Here is a 20,487-nt window from a genome sequence, read left to right as displayed (position 1 = left end):
ACACTATTTCGAATACACTATCTTGACTTTAAACAAAATTAGGATAAGTTGTATTTTTTTCAAAGAAAACATGAAAATGTTGTTGTTAGAAAAACTTTTTCCCTGTAATAGTGCCCATCTTCTAAAGTATGGACGACTTGTTGTAAATTTTAAGGGCTATCCATATATATATATATTTGGAAATTTTCAAAAAATACGTTTTTGAGAAAAATGAATTTGAATTTTTAAAATAACTTTTTTATCAGCGAAATTTTTTTCGTAATTTTTTATGAAAATTTAAACAATTTCCTACATTTCATCCTTTGATATGAATTTTGTAGGTATCATAGTTTTTAAGTTATAAATTTTTGTAAAAAATTAAGAAAAAAAATTGTTTTTTTTCCAAAAAGTAGTCTAATTATTTTTCGAATATTTCAAGTATGCAAAGTTGCTTGAATGACCCATGTCTTTACACCCACAACGTTTCACTTCTATCTGAGATGGTGCATGGTGGCATGAAATCCGTCTATTACTTCTATTCATTCATTGTTCAGTTAGACCGGACGGCGCAGACAGTTCATATGATCATTGTTGTGTTATTAATAGCAGCACAACAGCCCGATGTTTCTTGCAGAGCAGAGCAGTTTCAAGCAGATCTTGTATGGATGAAGAGAGATCAGGACTCCGACGGTGTGTCGATCTCCATCGTTGATGATTGTTTGACGTAATTATTCTATAACAACACAAGGATGGCCAATGGAGGGCCTTGAGTTTTGAACTCTCGATCGAACGCTTAGTTAGCGAACGCGCAACCAATGTGGCTACGAAGACCCCCTTGTGCTACGCTTGATGCTAATCTCTTTATGCCCACGGAGAATCCAGCCTTTGCTTTGGCTAGTAGTCAATACATTTTTTCATCCTTCTTCAGTTTCTTAGAAAATTGTTGCTTGCTCAGTCCGTCTGGAATACTTTTCTAAGACTTTCTCGTGCAATGTTGATTCCAAGGCTTGCAATTTGGTCGCCTTAAGAACAGGATATGTGGCTCTCACTATTTCCACACTGTCTTTTTATTTTCTACTTAACATATTGTATGTGTTTCCGACTGGCGGCAAGTAAAATATGAAGAGGAGAAAAGTGTAAATAGCGGTATCCTTATTCTGATCATATTTTTTCAGTGATTACCGGCCGAGATCTATTGAATCATCGCAGTAATCCTCAGCCGTTCAGTTTTTATTATTTTCCGGCGACTCTGATTTTTTTTTTAATGCTTTGCAATTTTTATAATACTATGTAAATTGATAACACGGATTATCAAAGTTGCAAGCCACTTTGCTAAGGAAAAACGAACAATATTGGCGAAAAAAAATTAAATTAAGCGTAGCGTTCTTTTTGCCGAGTTTTCAAATAGTTAAAGTTTTGCCAATATACACATAACTAATTTATCAGAAGAAATCAGCCACCTAGCGTGAAAACAATTTTTCAAATTTTAATGTCAAGTGAATGGGATTAGTCACATATTGAAATGAGGGAGCATCGCGGTTATTTGGTTATTTCTTTCGCATTCTAGTCTTATGGAAAATGCACACAGAACATAGTTTGGGATGTTCTGCTGGAGGAAAGTTATGATTTACTAACACTTTTTTCTGTTATTTCTTTTTCTTTAAATTACAATAATAATAATAAGATATACACGTAAAAATAATGATTTTTTCCTTAATGATCACTCTTTTTCTTTTTTAATGATTGTTTATATAACAAATACTGACGATTTTTTTTCTCTTCCTTTCTGTCATTTTCCCTTATGTTTGCCGATCTGGTTCATTTCATTTGCGTCGGTGCGTGGATGAATTTTTCACAAGATATCTTTTTTTCCTCCGAACCCTCTCTCTTTTTCGCCCATTTAATGTCATATTTCCGCGTTTCGATAGGTTATTAGTTTTACTGATTTTGTTTTTTGCTTCTATTATAAGGTTTTTTTCTTGTCAATATACATACTTTTGCTCGTAATTTGTTTGCATTTTTGCTCGCATTACGCTGATTTTCTTCTTCGCGAATGTTCTCATTTTTGTTGTGTTTTTTTTGGGTTTTTTAAAAAGAGATTCATGAATAAAATAAGTTAAATTTTCCTTGCCTTCTCATCAAAAACATTATTATTCAGGTTTATTTTTACCATTTTTCTTTAGAGAATATTTTAATTTTCCTATTTTTAATACATTAAAATACTAGATTTTTAAGATACACTAGTACTTCCTTCCATTCGGTTTTCTGCACTCAACTAATGTTTCTATGAAGTTACCGCGCTCGACCAAGTAGTTTGTTGTAGTGTAGCTCTGCTCTTCTGTTTATCCAGGGGATAAAATTCGCTATGGATGTTGTTTTTGTGTTTTCTTACGGAATTCCACGTAGCATTTTTGTTTTGGGTGTATGTTTTGTTGTGTTCTATAGTTCATAGAAGTGCAATGAATTGTTGTTGGTAATGTTTTTATACAAATGTTCAAATGTGCTGCAGATGGATCTCGCTTATAGTTCTGATGGATGATGTCCAGTAAATTTTGTAAAGCCTTGTCTCAAATAAAACATTGAATGTTCATTACTCCACGCTTCTGCAATTACGTGACTCTCCTAGAAAAACCGTTGGTTTGTGGGTGTGTATGTGTAATTCAACCGGTTTAGCAAATGTTACGTTTAATAAATAATCGAAAAATAAGAACTAAAGGTAATCTTACGAGAATCTTCCATGTATACACTCTCACTCAACATTCATGTCCACGAGGAAGAATTGCGAAACGAAAAGTGATAGATCCCCACGATTACGCCACCGCTCGACCATAATTTACAGCTATACTTAAAGATTGGTTTCATCATCAACCCCCTTGCACACTCTCTACCAACTTATCTCACCTCTCGTGTACTCTACTGTCTGCTGCAGCTGCTTTTAAAAATTACCCTTTTTAATTATTTATAATTACTTTAGCGTATTCTCTGTTTTTCGGTTTGCTTTACATTATCATGCTATTTTTAAGAACTTTCTCTTTTTCCATAACTCAACTTGTAGCATTGAAAAACACGGTATCTATATTGCAAAATATCCGCTCCGAAATTGTCCATATCATTACGGCTTTTTCGTGCAATGATTCCTAGGGTAGTGCTTTTCAAATTAATTCCGTTTTTTCTGTTTTATTTATTCTTGTTTAATTTTTTCCCAATATCCATTATTAATCTGGATCTCACCCCCAAAAATCACTATTTTAGTGCCAAATTGCAGAACTAAGTACTTTAACGCTCTTCTATTACTTGCTCCTCCTTTAAACACTAGGAAATCTTATTAGCCGCAGAAAGAGTTTGTTTTCGGTCGTAACCGAATTGTGACGGTCACGGTTGTATTGCTAGAGATCCGGATGCCGGACCGCACTGAGCTGATTCCACTGGGCACCGCCCATTCTGCCATTTTGGGTAATATGGTTGTTGATTGCGTCTCGTTCTTGAATCATATACATCTATATTGGAGGGGGGTTTGTGGTAATTTCCCTCGCAAATGTCCGCTACTGATATTATTTTATCATAAAGGCTAGGGCGCATCCTCCAGCGGACATTTTGTGTGTGTGTGTTTTGGCGCATTGGCTCTACTGATTTTCCTCCTTCACCCTATAGTATTACAACTGTCACTGGGACACCGACGGACTTTTCTTGTCTGATTCCTGACTGGCGGGTCCGCTGTTGTTTGGCTGCCCTGGACCACCACCTCGATCCACTTGCCACGAGTTGGGACCTCCAGGTCCTCCACCCGTCATAGGCGAGTCATTGTGACCACCGAACGCATTGTGGCTATCATGTTCAAGCGAATTTGCCGCATCATACTGCGTGTTTTCTAACCTAGTGATCAATCGCTCGTCCTCGTCTCCAAATTCTCCACCCATCAGAGAGGGTTCACCAACCACCATCACATCCTTGGAGGATGACGGAGCGCGCACCAGGCACGGAGTGGAATAAAGTTAGTGGAGAGAGAGGAGAAAGAAATGTTTAATTAATTACTGTTATCCAATCTTTGAATTCATCTGGATGATACAATCTAATCGAAATAACATTTTCAAGAGAAATACAGAAAAAGGAAAATCAACTCACTACCTGAGACGCCAGCGAGAAGTTCGGTCCGGGCGACCGTTTCTTGCTCGGCACTGGCGGACCGGCATTGCCCGCCCCAGCTCCTGAGCTCGATCCTTTGCGTTTTCTCCGTTTGTTTGCTGGACGTTGGGTATCTGAAATAAGACGGTGGTTATCATTCTCACCGCAAACTAGACTAATGTCAATTCACGTACCAGGTGGTGCGACCATACGTTGCCACTTCTGAAACAGCGTCGTCTTCAGACAATCTCGCGGACTTAGGGCGTATGCTTTATGTCTGGACATTAATTCCTGCATCGGTTCTAATATCACACAGAGCTGCATAGGTACAGAAAAAAGAAGCAAAGGGAGGGAAAATCTCGTTAACACAACACACAAATCAAGCGAGAACCACACCATCGCGCACGAACTTCGAACTTCCATTCGAGCCCAACAAGTGTGGTACCCGAAATTTTCTGCCTCGATATTATTGTCGATAAAACATCACCACTCACGCGCAGATAATTTAGTGTCGAGTTGGTAATTCCTTGCCGGGTGATATTTTTCGTGAGCTGCTCCAACATTGTTGGATCCGGCTGCTGGGTGTGCATTGCGACCACCGAGCGTGGTATCAGCTCCCGGTGCGCACGCACCGCAAAATGCCACGACTTTATCCGCATCAGATCGTCGAAGGTGAACTCCAGTATCAGGCGCCCCTCAGTGATGACCTGTGGAGGAAATTGAAGCCCAGATGAATCAGTAATCGAATGAAACTAAAACAACTTGTTAGCTACCAAGCATCAAGAATTGGACGGTGCATCAGTTTCTGCATTTAATGGCAGCTAACCAAATCTTGGTAAAATTCAAGATGTACCATAATGGCATCTTTTCTCGTTTTCATATGAATTTTTATTGAAAACTCATTTTTAATAATGAGGCCTACGGATTAATGCACAAAATTAGTAAATCCACAGCGACAAATGGCCATGCGTATTCATTGACAGTACAGTCCATTTATATTTAACTAAAAAAATGCATGGTACTATTGAGGAAAAACAAATTATATACGTTCTTGAATTTTTAATTGGTCATGTAAAACAGACGGGTGAGCAATAACAGGAACATAGCCGGAGAAACATAGGACTACACCAAGGGCTGTTAATTTAAATAACTTAACTCGGATATAGATGAGCAGTTTTCCAGTATCTCTTAGCAAAATTACATCTTCAACGCTTCCAAAATGACATTTCCAAAGAAATAATCTACAAAATACACTATGCAGCACCTTTTGCAAAACGACCACAGCAGATTCGAGACGAATCGGTTGTGTGGGTGGGCGACGCAACATAACGCGGAAACCAAGCTTCAATTCGCAAAAAAATGAATGATCGATTGGAATAAGTCATTACTAAACCCGGAAACAATCCTAAATTCATACAGCTTGTCAGCTGTTATCAGCGATCCAAGGCAGACTACTAATAGCGAATTCGTTTTTGTTCAGTTTCAACCCCAGCACAATACTAACTGCTGTCAAAACGTTTTTTTATTCACTCAGTTTCAACCTAGTGTGAATAAACATGCTTTCAAAATCAAAATTATGAATGAAAATTTACTTTAACGTATTGAATATTTATTTTATGTGATGAAATGAGAGGTTTTTTCGATATCGCAGAAACATATTAAACGAAAACTATGTCTAATGATGATTTTATATTATAATACTAATTATTTGTGGAACAAGCAGGAAATGCATCGACAAATGGTTAAGTGAGTGTCAGAACTACATGTGTCAGGTAATCAAACAATATGAAGCAAAAATTTTCATTCAAACTTTTATACTTCTACAATGCACTTGGCCCTTCTGATCTAACAGAGAATAATTTACCTCCCAAGCCAATGTCCTGGAAAAAAGGTAATGAAGATGGTGGTTTTTCGAGCGACATAGCATGCGCTGCCTTAACTGTTTCTCAAATAGTGACGTCAGTCGTTGTGTTTATATTTGATTGCCTACCACATCCATGTGAAAATGGTATTTTCAGGAAGTGTTTTACGAATTAAAAACGTACATTTTATTAGAGTTTCCGCTGAATATGAAGCTAATGTGACATCGTACAGTGAATATCTGTGAAATCACGTCAAAAAAGCCGGACAAAAGTGATATTTCCATGTGTCATTTTCACTCCCCCATGTTCATAGAAACAAACGTCAACTTCGTAACGTTAAAATAATGAAAGTTTATTTTAACGTTACGAAGCTGACGTTTTGAAGGCTCTCATTGTTGGTGTGTATGTTGTGAGAAAATAATCGTCAATTAATAAAAAAATCACCGAAAATGTTACTGCTTTCGAAAACTAAGTATACGACTACTCTCTGGACATTTTAACTACATAAATAATCGAAATAAGTCACAATACAATTGTCATCTGTTAAAAAACAAACAGTTGAACGATTTCATGAGAATTTCGGCTCAAATTATCACGCACCGTGAGTACTTTGAACATTGTTTTGTTTCTTCCATATACATTCTATATTGAAGGCAAATAATTACGACACGACATTTTGCTTGCCAATATAGATATACTTTGCCTACTGCTCCACCTCGATATGTACCTCATTGCAAGCACTAATTTCGCCACCAGACGTCGACACTGTACATTTGTCGTCGCAAATATAAACGAATCAGACGATATACGCACACAAACAAACCACCGCATTCGTGAAACTGAAAACGTTTTTTTATTACAGAGTCAGTTTGGCACTGACTCAGTTTTGAAAACGAATTCGCTATAACTGATGGGTTATAGAAAAGGCGGGTTTTCATAACATTCCCTGTAATATCGAAGTCAAAGGGTTCGATGCAATGCCAATGAATGTATAAGAAAAAAACGACCCTAAAATTTCAAAAAAGTCACACAAAAGTTATGCAAAATGTTCACTACCTCGATTATAACTTCATTTATTAGTATCGCAGACGTCAACTTTGAGTTTTTTGAAAACCAAAAAATCACAAGCAATCTGGGTTTTCAAAAAAATTGTTATGCCGAATGTCTTATAACTGCATGACACGTCGAGATTTACAGATTTACTGACTGAAAACCTGGTGTGTTCTTCCGAAATTACCACCAGCTAGGCACAATCACGATACGCGCCAGTAGTGTCATCACTCTTTGCACGAACTTTTCAACAAATCCTCAAACTTGGCTTGGAAGACTGCAACCAGAACACCAACACTCCATTGAAGGCAACACGATGCAATTTAGCGATCATGATCTGATGATTAATGCAAAGAAGGTCGAAAAACCAGTGTATACTGCGTCGACTTGGTGCTTAGATGCAATTAATACAGGTCAGACTGGATTATACAGGGTGCCGCATAAGTCACGCAACCGATTTGCACAAAAAAAAATTCGTAAAAAAAATGTCTCACGATACAAAATCTTTATTCTCGAATGAAAAACAATACAAAGTCGACAACTGAACCGCTTAGGAACCAACACACTCGATAGTTGCAGCGCGATCGTTATTTTTTCCCTTCAGAGAGCGTTGTGTGACTTATGCGCCACCGTGTATAGAGTTCGAAAACAATTTTTTTAATATTTATATATTTTTCTTCAATATGGTTTATTTCAAGAAAAAAAAATATTCCAACGTTAAGGTGCAGTTTGATTGGCTATTATAAGTATAGTGGAGTAAAAATCGTAATTTTTAATGATTTTGATTGACTTCTTACCAGAAATTGTTTATAACAATACTGCAGCGAAATTAAGAAAGATAGAAGTTAGGTATCAAAAAACAAATTGTAGAGCGGTTAGAGAGCTTCAATTTGGTTCAAAGAAACAATTAAGTTTATAATAATCTTTTTAGTAAAATTAATGATATCACCTTCAAAACCACTATCGTTTGAATTTTTCACTTCCAAATATATAACATTTCATTTTCAATTTCATATTCAAATTCACTAATTTAGATGTTCCACAACTATATCTTGTATTAATTTTTCTCATCTTTCAAATGAAGGCAACACAATCATCCTACGTAGCGTACGTTTTGAAGTAGAGCCAGTTTATTAATTTTATATGAAATCATTTATTGAGCATTGAGCAAGGGGTTTAAATTCTTGTGTTGACGGAACCGCGGGTAAGACGGACAGTGGGAGTATAATGGACAGGTGGTTGATATGTATAGTTGCATTATGAATTTCAAATTTCTGTTGATAGGACAGTCCCATCCACAGTCACTTCCAATGCATGATGGAAAGTGAAGGGAAGAATATTCAACTCTTTTTTATATGGCTTTCTCTTTTTGTTCTATTTTAGTTACTGGACACACAAACACTGATAGAGAGCGAAATTAATCCTCTCGCGAGCGATAAATTTCTACGCTTCGTATATTTTGAACCTGTCCATATTCCCCCCACTACAAGTCCATTATACCCGCACCGATAAAAATGTTCTACTTTCCGGCTTGTTTTAATTTCAGAAAAAAACATGGAAAAACACATTTCTATAAAACATTTGGCCAATTATTTCGATAACCAGTACAGGTCGGACTCGATTATACACTCGACAAAAAAATTAGAGGAACAGAGTACAAAGTCGGAAATTTTAAATGATTGACATGCTGTAACTTCGTGAAAAATCAACGCATACCGATGGTGTGCGCATCATTTTGAAGCTACAACTTTCAGGTATAAGAATATTTTACGTACATATTTTTATCTTGGTGTGTGTAGGAGTCGTGGGCAACAATATCGGGAAGAAATGAAAACTCGATTTTTATTTGTTATTTTAAGAATATTCTGGACTAACACAATTTTTTTCCTAACCAACTCAATAGCAAATTTAATTAACCTTATCAACCACCTTTCATTTGGTTCCAAGAACGTTCCTGTAGGACCTTCCCACACAAAGATATTTCAGTTTGAATGAAAAATTACCCCTTCGTCTTTGATGATGAATAATTCAATAGGCAACCATCGCACCGCAAATCGAAAGGCAGTTTTAAAAACTCCAATAAATTCTACACAAGAATACTTTATGACTTTAACGAAAATAAATTATTTAATTTTTTTAAATTTTGTTCACATTAGAGAACACTTGATGCAATGTTTCTTTACGCATACTTCTTAGGGTGCTCATTAAGGTGCCGATGAATGTATGGGAAAAAATCGACCCTGAAATTTCAAAAGGTTACCCTATACAAAATGTTCACCACCTCGAAAAAACACCCTATGCCCTTCACCCTTCAACTCAATCGGACTTAAGGGAGAGTGGCACAAAACGGTCAAAGTTTGAAAATCGTTTGGAAAAAAAAGTTTGGAAAATCGAAAAATCACCCAAGGGGGAGCAAAGGAAATCGGGTTTTTCGAAAAAAAAATTTCATGCCAAATGTCTTAAAATGTCATGAATCGTCGAGATATAGTGTCATCTCAAAAAAAAAATTTTTGTCAAAAATCGGCATTCTGGGACTTAGTTTTTTTTTCGGAGTACGAAATGAAAAGTATGATTAAAAATAGTTATCTTGATTTTTCATACGGAACTTGTTGATTTGCACGATAATATACCCTATGCAAAATATTAGCTCATTCGGACTTCATTTACTGGTGTCACAAACGTTCAAATTTGAGTTTTTTAAAAACCGAAAATCACCGGAAATCGGGGTTTTTAACAAAATTTTTTGATGCCAAATGTTTTAAAATTGCATGACACGTCGAGATTAACAGTTATCTAAAAAAAAATTTATCAAAAAACGATTTTTCAGGCGGAAAAACTAAATAATTTTTGACAAAAAAATTTTTCGAGATAACTGTAAATCTCGATGATTAATGCAATTTTAAGACATTTGGCAGCAAACTTTTTTTTGAAAACCTCGATTTTCGGTGATTTTTCGTTTTTCAAAAAAACTCAAATTTTAACGTTTGTGACACCAGTAAATAAAGTCCGAATGAGCTAATATTTTGCATAGGGTATATTTTCGTGCAAATCAACATTGCGTAGCAAGTTCCGAATTAAAAATCGAAATAACTATTTTTATTGGCATCCAAAACCATACTTTTCGTTTCGTACTCCGAAAAAAAACCAAAAAAAAGTCCCAGAATGCCGATTTTTGACAAAAAAAAATTTCGAGATGACATGATGGCATTTTTAAGACATTCGGCATCAATTTTTATTTTTCGAAAACCCCTATTTCCTGATTTGATTTTTCGATTTTCAAACTTTGACCGCTTTGCGCCACTCTCTCTTAAGTCCGATTGAGCTGATATTTGGCATAGGATATTTTTTCGAGGTGGTGAACATTTTTTATGGGGTAACTTTTTGAAATTCGAGATGACCATTTTCATTGGCACCCTAGTGCTCATACACTGTTCGGCAGAAATTTAATTGGCTATTAAAAGTACAGAAGTGAAAATCGTGATATTTGAAGATTTTAATTGTAGGAATTATTCAAAATTACATTTCAGTTAAATTAGGAAAGATAGAATGAGTGTGATTGATGGGTGTCAAAAAACAAATCGTAGAGCGGTTAGAGAGTTGTGCATGAAGAATTTTTTTCACCGTTTAAAACGCGTTATCGAAAAAAGGCTAGTCACATCGAAAATGTCCTAAAATAAGCTTTATTTTCGTTTTTTTAAATAAAAATTGGTTCACTTTTGTAGAAGTTATCAAAACATGTTGTGTGAGCGTTTAATCTGAAAGACCCTGTTGAATTGGAGTATTTTCAACTGCTTTCCGAATGAGGTTGTCACTGATTGGTTCAGTGACAAAACAAAATAAAATGGTCGAGGAAATAAGTTACCTATGCAAAAACCCGCATAACCAGAAATTGGCCAAAATCGCATGTTATTACCAATCCCCCTAGGCTATACATAAGAAGTCTCACATCACGTTGAGAACAGCTCTTATAGGCAGTGTGTGAGCAGTACTTGTTCATGATTGGAAAAATTCTCAAAAATCGACAAAGGCGTTCTGTGATCACCTAAATCTTGATCACACGTCGCTGCATCATGTCTATCATTAGGATTTTAGCACATTATGGTTGAGGCAGTATATTCTTTTGAACTTCTCACGTTCAGGTTCAGAAGATAGAAGTCCAGTGTTGTATTATTATTAATATTATTAGTAACTCAGACGTTTATTAAACAGACTCAATTACTTATTATCCAACGTTCACAGAGTCAAATTTCACCTTAAAACGTAGATAATTCAATGAGTTTTGTTACAAAACGGTACAAGCATGTTTGGAGAGAAACTCAAACATCCCCTGTGGGTCAATAGATATCCATCACTAATGATTCAAGACTGCGTACCGAAGCGACTGAAAAACTCTGAGCATGAGATTCATGCTGTTTTGCTACGTACAGTTTCACGTCGTTAGCATCATTATGTCTTGAGAAATTGAAGCATAAGCCCCAATATATCGGAAGCATCTTTACCATTAACGGAATTGGAACTCACGCCGTTATGAAAAGCCTTGTTTAAGCGAGGAAAATCGATATGTCTTATGTAAAACATTTTTCTGAAAATATCTCTTGCTGACGTCTTCAAGACGTTTCCTCAAATATTTATTTTCCCCGCTAACCTTATTGACAAGAAACTTTATAACGGCGCAATGCTCCATTGCATGGCCCACGTTTCAATTTATCGAAATATTATGGTTATAATGACGCGAAACTGTAGTCAGCAAAACTATGAGCGTCTCATGCTCAGAACTAAACATTTCGATAGCACGCAGTGGTCAATATAGAAGTACTAACATTGAATTCAAGACACAGAGTCTATGACCTCTAAATTTGTGAATACAGTAAAAGCAACCTTACCTTGGTGTACATTGGTTTTCCATGTAACGTTTCCATTGTGCACTGGTCGCAGTCTAGCGTAATGGATGTATTATGAAACGATTCTTTCGAGTGTCTCAGGTTGAAATAGAGTTCCGTCACACCGCCTTCGAAGATACTTCGAAAATAACGAGGAATTAATGTGCGTCCTATAGCTGTGAGTAGTGAAGAAACATCATATTAGTATCTGGAATTTCTGCTACAAATAAACTAGATGTCCTACTATATCTTTTTGGTCCATCTTCCAAACAAAATGTTAGTGTTAGGGTAGCATCGTCTTCGAAGAATTCATTCGCAAATGAATCCCACCAACAATTATCACTTTCCTGTAATTGACGAATCTAAATAATAATATCTTACGAGAACACTACAATTTGCTTACTTCAGTTCTTTGCTGTAATCGCTTATTTAATTCATATATTCTATAGTCAGGTTGTCCGAAGTATGCATGCCTTCTGGGAACGTTCAATTGACTGCAAATAATTAGATCAAACGTGAGAAAACAAATGTTACGAATAATCCGTGGATGTCATATATACCTCTGATCCATCCGTTCGACCGGCTGTGGACCGCTCATCATGTGTGCTTGATTCATAGGTCCACCCATATTCGGACCATTGGGCCCGTGGCCGAAGGGCGACCCAGGAGGTAGACCAAACTGTGGCCCACCGAAACTACCCGGGCCACCTGGTGACGTAAAATGAGGTCCACTGCCAAAGGCAGAACCGGAACTACCCGGTCGGCCAAATTGTGGACCATTGGCGGACGGTGAGCCGAAGGGTCCTCCGGCGACCGGACCACCTCCCCCTGGCCCATTGTACGGACCGGGACCGCCTGCCCCGGAGTTTGGTGGTGGGAAACCAGAACCTACGTTTTGTGGCGGACCGGGACCCGGTGTGCTAGATCCCGACGGTGCAGGTGATGCCGTATACTGAGGAGTATTGGAACCTGTCCCGGGTGGTACGTTTTGATAGTTGTTGGCCGAGGATCCTCCCGCGGGAGAACCCTGACCGGCGGCAGGAAATACGGGCCCACCGAAATTGTTTCCTCCTCCAGGACCACCAAAATTGTTGACGCCTCCACCCTGGCCTCCGGGACCTCCACCTCCGCCGGGTCCACCACCCCCGGGACCACCCGCTCCTCCGGGTCCACCGGCTTGCTGTGACGGATCGGCGGGGCCCGAGGGTGTACCTTTCCAGTTATTCGTAGAGTCCTCCAGTGTAGATGGCAAGCTCAGTGGCGGTCCTGCATTCACTCCCCGTCGACTTAAACCTAGCCAAGGAAAAAGAGAATAATTGAAGTATTAGTGTCGGGGCCAAATGGTTGAATAAAATTTAAAGTAAATACTTTACAATGGGTCATATCAGTTAAATTGTTAATGTTATGTCCTGACATTTATATGCAAGTCAATCATTTTGAGTTTTCGCACCTGGACTCAATATTATATTACTATAAAGAAATACAACGATCTTGAAGTTTTTATAACATTAGGTCGAATGGATTCAGATCACGGAAAAATACGAAATATATACATACTTGGTCGACTACTACTCGTAAGGTGGACCTAACGTTTGAAGACAGTCAAATAATTCTTGGATGTTGGATATCGAATTCACTGATCATTCACCATTTCATAGTCCTCAACAAACGAATCGGAATTGGATACATCCGAACGATCAATGATCTGCCAAGGGCAAGAATTTAATAGAAGTTTCTTTTTTTGAGAAAATAGATACAAAAAGTTTTGATGCTTTTATTGAAACTAAACCAGTTGCCCACAGTCTGCGAAATCTTCTGGGTCTTTTCGAAGCAAAATATTGTTGAGCTTTCGAAAAGGGGAAAATTTTGTTGTGGATTATATTGAAACCAATGCTTGACCTGGTTATGAATTCATTCATTTACTCAAAAACCCTTTGACCTACATACCGGATTCAGGTTATCGAGTAGAAGAGTCTTATACTAGTGACTAAAGGTAGTACCTCTTCCAGGGGACATCATTTGGCTGCAGACGGGGCGGTAATTCGTATCTTTCTTCCAGTTATTTGGCCACTGACAGTGTTCAGCTTAACGCTGACTTGTGCTGAGTAGTAGTTATCTTTGCTGGAGCCCTTTCAAAGAACGCCCTTTAGCGGAGGCTCCCTCAAGATCTATGAAAATACAAAGTGAAATATTTCTTTATACATGAGCAAATTAGTTGGAAAGCATCATCTCTAAATGTGTAAAAAGTTGCCCATTTCAGAAGCAAAAACATCCATGCCTCTCACGCTAAAGGTCACGAGTTCAATTCTCACTCCCGACATTCTTCCAAAAATGGAAGTAAAAAGTGACGAACCAGCCAAATGAGTTGAAAATCACTATAATACAGATTAAAAAAAAAGAAGCAAAAAGAAGCTCACATCGAGCGAAAAAAGCATCTCGTTGTTGAAGATTTTTATTGCAATGAATGTAGAAGATTTTATTTAGATATGTTAGGTTGCGGAAGAAGTTATCCATTATCTTCTCGGTAGCTGGCTTTAGTGATCAATATTTCGCGTAATATCGATTATACAATTTCGAGTTTAGGCTCGTTGTAAATGTGACATTTCACACTAAAACAATTCTCTTGCTGTTTTTTGTTTATTCCATTCAGTTGTGGGTTAAAGGGTGTTAATGATGAAGACAAACAAATAGAAAATTCGGTACATTTTACACTTTTTCTTTTATAAAGGCGAAAATGCAAGCCAGGCCGCTGAAATTGGGAATGTTGTTTACGGTGCCGATACTGCAACAGTAAAACGCGTGTAATTTAATTTATTTTAATTTTTTTATTTTTTAGTGCAATACACTAAATTCAGATCTCTCTGTCAACAAATGGACCGTTTGAAGCTAGCGTTTGACTAGAATCGTCCAGAAATGGCCAACAGAAGAGGTGTTGTGTTCCATTAGGAACACAACATCTCTTCGCAAGGCCACATCATTCCGAGAGCTTGATTGGAATGTTTTAATGCATCCACCATATGGTCCCGACCTGGCACCAAGTGATTACCACCTTTTTCTCGCATTGCAAAATTTCCAGAGTGATAAGAAATTGGGATCAAGAGAAGATTGTAAAAACCTATTGCTAGAGTTTTTCGCCAATAAGGACCCAGACTTCTATGATAGAGAAATTATGAAGTTTCCTTTAGAATGGCAACACATTTTACAACAAAACGATGCATATTCGACCCAAATCGGACAATCCGAAGCATATTAACACATTAAGGACCGAACGTTTCGGGGCAAACTTGAACGCTTCATTTGTTCGGATTCCACGAATGAGATCGTTTCCTTCGATGTGGATGAGACGAAGGCGAGCCATCGGTAGGCCTTGTTAGATTCTTGTCAAACCAAGGATTTAACCTTCAAGTGGAGAAAACACGGGTTATTTCGTGATCCATCCGTAACATACGGAACGCGAAACACGAGAAAACTCCTGAGCGGTCCGCAATATGTTAAAAATAGTTTTGAATTTCACCCAAAAATAATGGATAGCTTTTCCCAAGCTTAATAGTATTGGGGATGAAATTCGCGAGTTTTTCCAGTCTCGCGTGTTGTAACCTATGCCGGGAAGTTAATTTGAGAAAATCTCATAGAATTCTGTTTTGGTTAACCCTATACTATCTAACCCCGCCTTTAGACGGGCTTCACGGATTTTCTTTAAAATTATTCAGACATTATCTTCAATGTTCACCGGCATTAGCATGTCTTCAAAATACTTTAATCTGTCATACTAACACATTGGTTTTATGTTGCCTGGTTTCTGCTAGGAGTATTTTATGTCGAACGTCGGAAAATTCGAGATAAAAGAGGAAAAAAAACAGTCAACTCTCCCTAACGTATCGAGTTATGGAGGAAAGAATGCTTGTAAAATCAATCAAAGGTGCCATGAAATCCATCGAGTTAGGGAAAATATCGAGATACAGAACATCGAGTTAGCGTGAGTTGACTGTAATTCGAATTCGGTCGCGCACTCCAAACGAAAAACAAACACACTTTTTGAATTTGATTGGTGGAAAAAAAATTCGGTGAGTTTATTTTCATTAGTATTTTACGTTCGACATCATGTTTTGTTATTATGGTAACAAAATATTACATTTTTTAGGTAAAAACCATAACCCGCCTTTAGGAGGTGTTGGGCAGTTGAGCGAAAAAAAAACAGACTCCTGCTGAAGTGTAATCTACTGAAAATTAACATCGGATACAGCTGTTTTGCAGAAATTGAGTCTGAATGAGGCTACGAATTCCTATCAATCCCAGATGTTTTGCAAAACACCCGGACGCCCACGTATGATCGCAAAGAAACCATCCACTTCGAAGCAAGCGTATGTTCCAGCCTCTGATATCAGGCTAATAGAATGGATCATTTTCCAGATACTTCGGAAAGAGGACTTGCAAAAATCCGAGAGGCACACCGGAAACGCAAGTCTTGTTCCTTGAATGCGTGACTTTAAAAAATTGCCGTTATGTTTTTCGATTTTCTCATCAAAAATACTATCTACTGAAGTTTTTTCATGCGAATAAGAAATTTGGGCTTTAGAGAGTCAATGTATTCAAGAAACGGTAAAAACGGTTAAAATTTATTAGCATTGCAAAAGTGTGTACCCATCTGTGTCCATTCTTCAAACCCGAGTCAGCTTCCTTCCTTTTCCATTCTCAAACTATTTTGGGCAAGAGAGCCTTTTTTCCAAAATGAAGTGTTACCTCAGACCCCTATAGCTAAAAGCTCAATCTCTAATTTTTTGTCTCATTCATACAAAATACTAATGCCTGAAGGACTTAAACGCTCAAACACAAGACTCGTTTTTGTAGAGTCTAGATTGACAATTGGGATCATGAAATCATTGGAAACTCTATTCTCTGCGTCAGTAATCGTACAATCAAATCTTAGTGCGTACTCCGATCCAATGTCACCTTGGCCTATACCCTATGCAAAATGTCAGCTCGATCATGCTTTATTTACTAGTGTCTCCGGAAGTGTTTACAGTAAAAACAATCTAGAATTTTCAAAAGGGGCTTCCTGCAAAATGCAGATTTGCACGACAAAATACCCCATGCAAAATATCAGCTCAATCGTGTCTTATTTACTAGTGTCGCAGACATCAAAAGGTGCACCCGTGGCCGAGTGGTTAGCGTCTCATATTATCATGCCGGGTGTTTGGATTCGATTCCCGTTCTGGTCGGGGGATTTTTCGACATGCACTGTGGTCACACGTATTCTAGAGCTTGCCCCTCGGAATACATCCAAGGCGTGTTATTTGGCTTAAGAAATCTCAACTAAGTATTAATAAATGACGCTAGTTAATGCGTACGTTAAGACGGCAAAAGTTCCACAGGGAACGTTAACGTCATTCAAGAAGAAGAAGCAGACATTAAAGTTTGTGTTTTTGAAAACTTTCGAATCTACCAAGGGTACATAAAAGCGGAGTTTTCAAAAAAAAATTATGTCTTAAAATTGCATGAAAAGTCGATATTTACTGCTATCTCGAAAATATGTTTCTATTAAAAATCAACATTTTTGAGGAATAAACCGGCCATGTCTCAAAAAGTTCTCAAAAAAAAAGTAAGATGAACAGTTTTTTAGACCAAAAAACAGATTTTATCATGGCAACCCGGACACAGCATGTTGTCAGACACGTAGTAGTCGATCGTAACTGCACTGATATCACCAAGTATGGAAAAGTTCATTCGCTCATTTCTCCACACCTAATTATAAATCACTCTTGTATCTACTTGGAATAATCATGGCGAAAAGAATGCAGCAAGCTATCATTAGATTGCACGATGAATCGTTTTACACTCCCCGACTATCTTCATTCGGGACTGATAGTGAACATAACAAAACAAAGAGTGGAAAACAAAATTCAATGAATGAATACTCCTTTGGAAAGATCGCACGAAACAAAATAACGAGTGAGTCAAAATAGACTGAATCTGCGTGTATGTATGATTCTATTTTTCCTTGTCAGCATTCAAGTGCACATGAATCCACCTTCCCGCTCACCTTATTGGTTTTGTTAATATGTTCTTTTACGCTGGCTTAGATCGTTTCATACTAGAAACAAAAAAATGTCATTGCAATAGTGCACAGGAAACAACTCGATTTCAACTATCTACCTATATTTTACTGCCGCGATCGAGGCTCAATGATTGCTATTTGATCAGATCCCCACAGCATTTGTAAAATCCGCTCAATGATGATTCGTAGCACAAATACCTTCTTAATTTCCGAAGCATTTAACTTCTCACTTTCGGCCAGCTCCTCGATTCGATTCTGTGACGATTGCTTATTTTGGAACTCTTCTTAGTTCCCTGCTTCATGCTGAGTAGTAGCTGAGATTTCTAATGCCAACTAACACGCATTGAATGTATTCGCAAGCTTTAGAATACGCGTGACCACAGTGAAGTAGGAAGAAATTTCTTTGTTGGAAAATCCCGCGACCAGAACGGGAATCGAACCCGAACTTTCAGTATGATAATGTGTGACACTATCATTCAACCACGGAAGCATTGATAAACACCTTCGCAAAAAACCATGTTGATCTTTTTTTTAATTTGGATAATTGCCATCTACTCGTTTGATGTTTGAATTGCGTGTCGCACTCATCGACCCACGTCTTCTCAGGAATGACTTGTATGAAGAACGTTAGATCGAATTGAGCATTGGAAATCACGTCTTTGTCCATGTTTGCGGGTTTCCTGGGTTGGGTTGGGGAATGAGTTCATAGCATACTTATATTTCTTTTATTTTGTTTTTTTTGGTTGCTGTTTGGCAAAGCATAAGTATTCATTCGATGAAACTCTTTCTGCTATACAAAACTATGTTAATTGTATTTTTAGGTTATATAATTTTTTATTAGTTTTGAGGTTTAGAAATGGGATACCCATAAGACAAAAATCAACATTTTCGACACCTGCTCTTCATTGCTTTCCATCAAAGTCAAAAAGCTGCCGAGGCTTCTCTCTTTCTGAATGACCCTAACGTTTCAGTGGAACTTTTGCCTCCTCAACGTAGCATTTCTTGCGTCATTTTTATCAGTAGTACTTGGTTGAGATTTCTATGCCGAATAACACGCCTTGAATGTACTCTAGAGTGGCAAGCTTTAGAATACGCGTGACCACAGCGCAAGCCGGGAGAATTTTTTTGACGAAAAAACCCCCGGCCAGAACGGGAATCGAACCCGAACCCCCGGAATGATAATGTGGGACGCTAATCACTCGGCCACGGGAGCACCAAGCTGCCGAGACTGCAGTATGGAAATGGTTCACAAAGTTCAAGCGACTTTGTCGTCGATGACGCGCCTCTTCTGAATTCGATGAAGGTCGTCTCAAATCTCTTTTGAAGGAGAACGGTCGCCAAACCAGTCGTGAATTGGCGGAAAAACTGCGATCATCAAACGATTCTCAATTACCTTCATTCAATGGGATTTGCCGAAAAATTGGGAGCATGGGTGCTTCACGAGCTTAACGAAAAAAAAACAAAGAAAGTCGCCTTCAAATTGCCTATCAGCATCTCGCCCGCCATCGAGCAACACGTCATCATAAACAGCGCTTTTACTGAATCGTCACGGGATAGGAACAATGGTGTCCATACGTCAATGTGAAGCAAAGAATGGAGTGGGTGACTCCATGCGATACGCCAAAGCCGGGAGTCAAGCCGAACCTTCATCCAAAGAATATAATGATATGTGTTTGGCGAGACTGGGAGGGGATGGTGCACTGGGAAATATTCGAAAAGAATGCCACGATCAACAAGGAGCTCTACATTGTCAAGCTACATCGCATTAATGAGGCTATTCGACTGAAAAGACCTGATCGACATGGTCAAACCATACTCCTTCGCGACAACGCCAGGTTACACAAGTCGTCAAAGCCGCAATCCAAGAGCTCGAATGGGAGGTCCTTCAGCATCCTCCGTATTCTCCGGACACCCTTTGGAAAATCGATTCGATAAGATCAATGTTGATATATTGATATTGATGATTTCCTAATAACATATTTCATCTCTGGGGTATATTTTCATTTATTGATAATTCGCCAATAAATTTCGTTCATTTGCCCTTATTATTTTCCAACGCACACCCACCAATTGGGTTAAGTGCTACTTAATCGAGCTGAAGTGAATCCACGCACATTTCCAGCATTACAGAATCCTCGAATAATAACGAAAATAAGTCACCTAGTCGAGTGCAATTCATCATCAGCCCTCTGTGGCTTTGGAGCATCATCTCCAACTCCGCGCTCTGTTCGTTCTCGCTCTCGGTTAAACAAAAAGTTTTGCATACGTTAAGAGCTTTCCGATGAATGGAGCGCCACTTCTGAAATTCTCGTTTGTTTACAATTGGATCATGCGCTGTTCTTTGAGGGAATAAATCCCGAAAAGCTAGCTGCCTGCCACAGCGGATCTATAGGTCCCTACTGTCATTTATTGTCTCTGGTGAGTGGCGGCGGCGGCGGCGGCGGCAGTCTTTTCCCAGCACACAGCAACATAGGAAAACCTCTGCTGCTACCCGATGATAAAAACTAGGTGAAACACCGACAGGCGAGAGCGACAAGAA

The 20,487-nt window shown here is 38.2% G+C and overlaps 1 protein-coding gene across 3 annotated transcripts in view; it reads right to left on the bottom strand.

The window, feature by feature from the left end:
* Positions 1-3,028: 3,028 nt before the first annotated feature.
* LOC129767314 (LIM domain-binding protein 2) overlaps positions 3,029-20,487 on the bottom strand; it is a 41,432-nt gene continuing 23,973 nt past the window's right edge. The window contains exons 4-12 of one of the 3 annotated variants that reach the window (XM_055768042.1): positions 13,894-14,061; positions 12,454-13,186; positions 12,297-12,387; positions 12,138-12,255; positions 11,897-12,069; positions 4,596-4,808; positions 4,296-4,419; positions 4,105-4,235; positions 3,029-3,926 (exon numbers count right to left, since the gene is read on the bottom strand). In XM_055768042.1, coding sequence (XP_055624017.1) covers positions 3,642-3,926; positions 4,105-4,235; positions 4,296-4,419; positions 4,596-4,808; positions 11,897-12,069; positions 12,138-12,255; positions 12,297-12,387; positions 12,454-13,186; positions 13,894-13,912 — 1,887 coding nt within the window. In that variant the 5' untranslated portion in view covers positions 13,913-14,061 and the 3' untranslated portion in view covers positions 3,029-3,641. Of the gene's footprint in view, positions 3,927-4,101; positions 4,236-4,295; positions 4,420-4,595; positions 4,809-11,896; positions 12,070-12,137; positions 12,256-12,296; positions 12,388-12,453; positions 13,187-13,893; positions 14,062-20,487 lie in introns of all 3 variants that reach the window. The other 2 variants (XM_055768043.1, XM_055768040.1) reach the window with 2 other exon arrangements.

The sequence above is a fragment of the Toxorhynchites rutilus genome, chromosome 2 (assembly GCF_029784135.1).
Source record: "Toxorhynchites rutilus septentrionalis strain SRP chromosome 2, ASM2978413v1, whole genome shotgun sequence".
Lineage (NCBI taxonomy): Eukaryota > Metazoa > Arthropoda > Insecta > Diptera > Culicidae > Toxorhynchites > Toxorhynchites rutilus.
The sequence above is the reverse complement of the archived record's forward strand: the minus strand, read 5'-3'. Positions and strand labels throughout refer to the sequence as shown.